This window comes from Mandrillus leucophaeus, unplaced genomic scaffold (assembly GCF_000951045.1).
Source record: "Mandrillus leucophaeus isolate KB7577 unplaced genomic scaffold, Mleu.le_1.0 Scaffold215, whole genome shotgun sequence".
NCBI lineage: Eukaryota > Metazoa > Chordata > Mammalia > Primates > Cercopithecidae > Mandrillus > Mandrillus leucophaeus.
The window spans coordinates 377,100-382,669 of NW_012102199.1; the positions used below are offsets into that span (position 1 = coordinate 377,100).

The window sequence follows — 5,570 nt, forward strand, 5'->3', positions numbered from 1 at the left end:
GAATAGAGGAGGGAATGGCAGTGGTGGGGCTATTCACCAGGAGACCACTCGGCCCACGAGGCCCTTGCGTGGCTTGGCTGGCACCATCTCCTTCTGGACCATGAAGTAGGGGTACAGCACGTCAATGGGCAGCTCCACAAACACTGGACCTGCAGGGGCAGGGAGGACGCTGAGTCCACAACATGTCCCCAGCCCCTCGGCCCCAGCACTGCTCAGCATCACCATCCTCCACCTACCTGGGGTGCCCGACTGGGCAGCAGCCATCGCCGCCCTCAGGGTGGGCACAATGTCCCGCACCCTCCGCACAGACGCACAGAACTTACAGAGTGGCCGGAAAAGGGACAGCTGATCAATAGCCTGGAGCGCACCCCGGTTCTGGCAAAGACAGAGGTGTGGTAGGGTTACCACATGAGCCCTTTAAGCCCCACCTAGGCCCCCACCAGCCCCCAAGGACTGGGTACCTGCAGCAGAGTACTGGCGGCCCCACCCAGAAGCAGGACTGGGGACTGAGCCATCTGAGCATTCTTCACCGCCGTCACTGTGTTAGTGAGGCCAGGGCCTGCTGTCACTGCCGCCACGCCCACCGTTCCTGGAACACAGAGCCCATCACAGCCATGCCCACTCTCTTGGCCATTCTCCCACTTCTGAAAAACCCCAACCCTCACAGACACTGTATCCCACAGTCCAACCAATCCCCAGCCCTCTCCGCAATGCTCTCACCGGACAGGCGGGCCATAGCATCAGCAGCAAAGACGGCCGTGACCTCATGGCGTGTGTCCACCACACGGATGCCCAGTTTCTCACAGGCCACCAGCAGTGGGGAAATGTGCCCACCGACCAGCGTGAAGATGAACCGCACGCCATGGGCCCTCAGCACAGCGGCCACGTTCTCTCCACCATGCCGGACGCTTGCCTTGTCCACCTGGGCCCAAGGACAGGTGGAGCAATAAAGTTAAAGGTCAGGGCAGAGGGCAGCTGGGAAAGGGGGCAATCCCCCTGCCCCAGGTAAGGGGGCAGGAGCAGGGTGAGAGGTCAAGAGAAGCTTGGTCTTGGTTAGGCATATATTATACTACACACCAGGCTCAAAGCAAGGCATAATATCTTATCAGATCCTCTTGTCATTACATCCCTCTTAAGCTGAGGACATCAAGACTTGCCCAAGTAAGAATGAAAGTCCAATAGAACCCACGCTCTTAAGTGCCCCACTGTTACACTGCCTGTCTCCAGGATGGCAGGGCAATCAGGGAGAGAGGAGACGGTTATATAACCCAGGGAGTTTGCCAGGGAGCCATCTGCTGTGACTCCTGACTGTCCTCCAGTATCCCTGCAGGGCCTGGCAGCTGGGCTCCTGATTCCAGCCTCCCTGATACCCTCCTGATAGACGCTAAACAGGCCCAGGGCTTAGTTGACAGGCTGCCAGCCACCATGTGCCTGGCATAGGAGTGAGCTGCTGGCATAGACAGTGCCGAGGCCTCCCAACTCCAGCTGCCTCACAGTCCTACACATCCAAGGCTTGCTTTAAATCTCTGCAAGTCCTGAAGGTCAGTGGCATGACTCTTGGCTAGCAGAGGAAGGATCAGAGAAGGGTTTGGGGAGGGAGAGGTCAAGCTTGGTCCCTGCTAGGAGAGAAAGGGTTAAGAAGGAAGTCTGAGGAAGGGGTAAATTTCAAACAGGTGCAAGGAGTTCGGGGGAAGCCTGTGGGGTCAGCTCTTTCCAAACATGTCACCTAGGGCAACCCACCACACAATCTCTCTGAGCCTCAGCTTCCTCTTGCAGAAAATGAGTCAGAAAGAACAGCACCTACTTTCAAGGAAAAGGTTAACGGGTAGATAAGAAAGTCTACAGTATTGTCAGCAGAGGGCAACTGTTATGAAACTCACTGCCACCCCCTTGCTGGTGCCTGCCCTCTGCCGCATTTATCCCATCCAGTTTAGGGGTGCTGTCCATCTGTTCTGTGAAAAGAGTCACTGGGGAAGGAGGTAGGTGGGGTGCAAGTGCCCGGGCAGCGGCAGCTTCCATGTTGTCTCTCACTAGTGGCAAAGTCCAGGCCTCCATACGCAGCGTGGCAATGGAGTCAGGGCCCTGGACACAGCCTCTTACCAGTCCCTCTGGACTAGTCGGGGCTCGCTTTCCCACCCTGCACAATGAGTGAGCTGGAAGCAGCACCACGAGGTCCCTCCCTCTTTGACTGCCCCCAGCCCACCTCCCATTCTGTGTCCCGCACCTTGTGCAGCAGCTGATAGAAGAGCCCCAGGCGGTGCGCGGCGCCCAGCAAGGCGGCCACCAGCGTCCCGCAGGCCAGGAGCAGGAAGGAGGGGAATAAGCTCCCGGCAGGGGCGGCGGCCGCGGGGGTCTCCATGAGGTGGCACCTAAGAGAGAAAGGGCACTTCCCAGATTTGGGCGCGACAGGGAACCTATCCGGAAGAAATCGCGCCCCCTCTCTCAGCCCGGATTCAGGACCACGCCCCTTGCCGCCAGTTTCTGTGCGGCCACGCCCCCAACCCTGCCAGTCCACGCCCTTTGTGCGCCTAGGCTCGGAGTGAAGCCACGCCTCTCTGTGACAAGGTCACGCCCCTCGCGGGGCTAGCCCCAATCCTTTATGTTACCACCACTCCCACCCAAACTAGCCACCACAGGTCAAAGCGGCGACGACAGCACCACAGAGTTATCTTCCACTTACCTACCTGTCAATGGACAGGCAGAAGCCCGTCCTCTCTTTCCACAACGGGACCCCAAAACTCAGCCCCAGGAGTGAGCCCGCCCCACGGTACGTCACCAAGAGGCACGAGGTCACGCCCCCAGGTTAGCTGGCACGACCCTCCACGCAAGCCACGCCTCTCCCTTAGAGAGCGCACGGGCCCGAGCCTGGACCCAGACCCCGGGCTACGGGTCGAGGTCACATCGCATCAGGATGTGGTTCTCCCACACCAGCTCGACCCCCGAGGCTATGCACTTTCACCTCTAGGCTATGGCGTTGCCTCCTGCAGAATTCGGCCAGCTCCGTGTCACGTGACCCGAGAGCCCGTCCTTGCCCGGGTCGCCCACTTGGCTCAGCGGCGCCCCGTAGTCCGGCCCGATGCGCATGCGCACAGTCGGAGCCACGCTCCGGGGCCACCCGAAAGAGCCTTGCCTCTACTGGCCGCCTGGCGCACAGACCCCGCCTCCCCTCGCCTTTCATTGGCTCGCACTGCAGGCCTCGCACCCATTTTATTTTTTTTAAACCTGGAGGCCACGCCCCCCGGCGGCTTCAGGAGCCCAGACCTTTGGGGGCCCACCTTCCGCAGCCTTCCATTGGTCAAACAATGTAATCCCGTAGGTTCAGGCCGTCCGAACACAGCTCGCTTTCCACACCAGCGGGGCTGTATGTACCACTGCACTCTAGCCTGGGCGACAGAGCAAACCGTGTCTCACAAAATAATAATACTTAAAATGGTAAATTTTATGTTATGTATGTTTTCCACACTATAAATGAATATTTATGCATATATATGTGTATATTTTTTATATAATATAGTAGCAAGCAAAGGAACTCAAATTGAGTCACATTCTATAAAATGCCTAACCAGACCTCTCCAAAACTGTCAAGGTCATGAAAAATAAAGAAAGACTGAGGCACTGCCACAGACCAGAGGCAGGAAAGGAGATGTGACAAGTAAATTCAATATAGTACCCTGGACTGGATCCAGGAATCAAGAAAAGGACAAATTTGCGGATAAAGCTAGTGAAATCCAAATAAAGTCTGGAGTTAACAGTAATGAACCAGTGTTAATCTTTTTGTTTCAGTAAATGTATTATGGTTATATGTTAACATTCAGGGAAGCTGGATAAAGAGTAGATAAAAATTATCTTGCTATCTTTACAGCTTTTCTGTAAAGCTAAAAAAAAAAAAAAAAGTCTTAGTAGCAAGGATACAGTTTTCCAGAGAGAGAGAGAGAAAGATGTTGTAATAGGTGTAAATTCTTTCTTGGGAGACAAAGCTTTAACACGCTCCAAGACTAATTATCTGTCGTATCTCTCCCCAGATAAAGAAGATTGTCACTAGAGAAATGTCCAAAAACCTTCTCAGCCAAAGGCTGAAACAAATCAACAGTCCCTGAAACAAATATACACAGAGGACAAGTGACTTTTTTAAAAAGGGAAATGAGCCTGGCACGGTGGCCCATGTAATCCCAGCACTTTGGGAGGCCAAGGCAGGAGGATCGCTTGAGGCCAGGAATTTGAGACCAGCCAGGGCCAAAAAGTGAGACCCTGTCTCTCAAAAAAAAAAAAAAAAAAAAAAAACCGGCCGGGCGTGGTATCTCACACCTGTAATACTAGCACATTGGGAGGCTGAGGCGGGCGGATCACGAGGTCAGGAGATGGAGACCACGGTGAAACCCCGTCTCTACTAAAAATACAAAAAATTAGCCGGGCACGGTGGTGGGCGCCTGTAGTCCTAGCTACTCGGGAGGCTGAGGCAGGAGAATGGCCTGAACCGGGAGGCAGAGCTTGCAGTGAGCCGAGATCACACCACTGCACTCCAGCCTGGGCAACAGAGTGAGACTCCATCTCAAAAAAATAAAAATAAATAAGTAAATAAATAAACTTAGCCAGGAGGCGGAGGTTGCAATGAGCTGAGATCACGTCATTGCACTCCAGCCTGGGCAACAGAGTGAGACTCCATCTCAAAAAAATAAAAATAAATAAGTAAATAAATAAACTTAGCCAGGAGGCGGAGGTTGCAATGAGCTGAGATCACGTCATTGCACTCCAGCCTGGGCAACAGAGCAAGACTATCTAAAAAATTAAAAAAAAAAAAAAAATTAGCTGAGCATGGTGGCAGGTGCTTGTTATCCTGGCTGCTTGGGAGGCTGAGAAGGGAGGATTGCTTGAACCCAAGAGGTCCTGGCTACAGTGAGCTGTGATCATGCCACTGCACTCCAGCTTGGGCAACAGAGCAAGCAAAAAGACCCTGTCTCTTAAAAAAAGGGGCGGGGGTGGGGCAGGAGAGGGAACAAATACCATGTATCAAAATTGATTGATATTTAAAGAGAAGTGCAACAAATTATAGAGTTAGAGGGATACAGTAAGGGCCTCTCTTAAGACGAGCAGGAGGACTCTCTAAGTAGGTGAGAGTTGAGCAGAGAGACCAGGAGGAAGTGAGGACAAGGGCCCCACAAGAATCTGGGGAAAGAGTAATCCAGGTAGAGGAGATGGCACGTGTAAAGGCCCTCAAGTGGTTTATTAATTTCCTTTGACAGCCATAATACATTACTACACATTGGGTGGCTTGAAACAACAGGAATTAATTTTCTTACACTCTGGAGGCCAGAAATTCAGCGTGGAGGCATCAGCTGAGCCATACATTCTCTGAAGATCTCTGGGGGAGGATCCTTACCTCCTCCAACTTCCAGAGGCTCCAGGCATTCTTTGGCTTGTGGCTGCGTCACTCCAGTTTCTGCAATATCTTCAGATGGCCTTATTCCCTGTGCCTGCATCTACTTCTTTTTTTTTTTTTTTTTTTTTTTTGAAACAGAGTCTCACTGCGTCTCCCAGGCTGGAGTACAGTGGCGCGATCTTGGCTCATGGCA

The 5,570-nt window shown here is 53.2% G+C and overlaps 1 protein-coding gene across 1 annotated transcript in view; it reads right to left on the reverse strand.

Annotated features, from left to right (window-relative positions):
* ILVBL (ilvB (bacterial acetolactate synthase)-like) overlaps window positions 1-3,097 on the reverse strand; it is a 14,361-nt gene extending 11,264 nt beyond the window's left edge. Inside the window, exons 1-6 of the mRNA XM_011980573.1 lie at window positions 2,954-3,097; window positions 2,225-2,369; window positions 721-922; window positions 462-589; window positions 237-375; window positions 38-149 (exon numbers count right to left, since the gene is read on the reverse strand). Of these exons, the coding sequence (XP_011835963.1) occupies window positions 38-149; window positions 237-375; window positions 462-589; window positions 721-922; window positions 2,225-2,359 (716 nt within the window). The 5' untranslated portion in view covers window positions 2,360-2,369; window positions 2,954-3,097. The remainder of the gene's footprint in view (window positions 1-37; window positions 150-236; window positions 376-461; window positions 590-720; window positions 923-2,224; window positions 2,370-2,953) is intronic.
* Window positions 3,098-5,570: the final 2,473 nt, after the last annotated feature.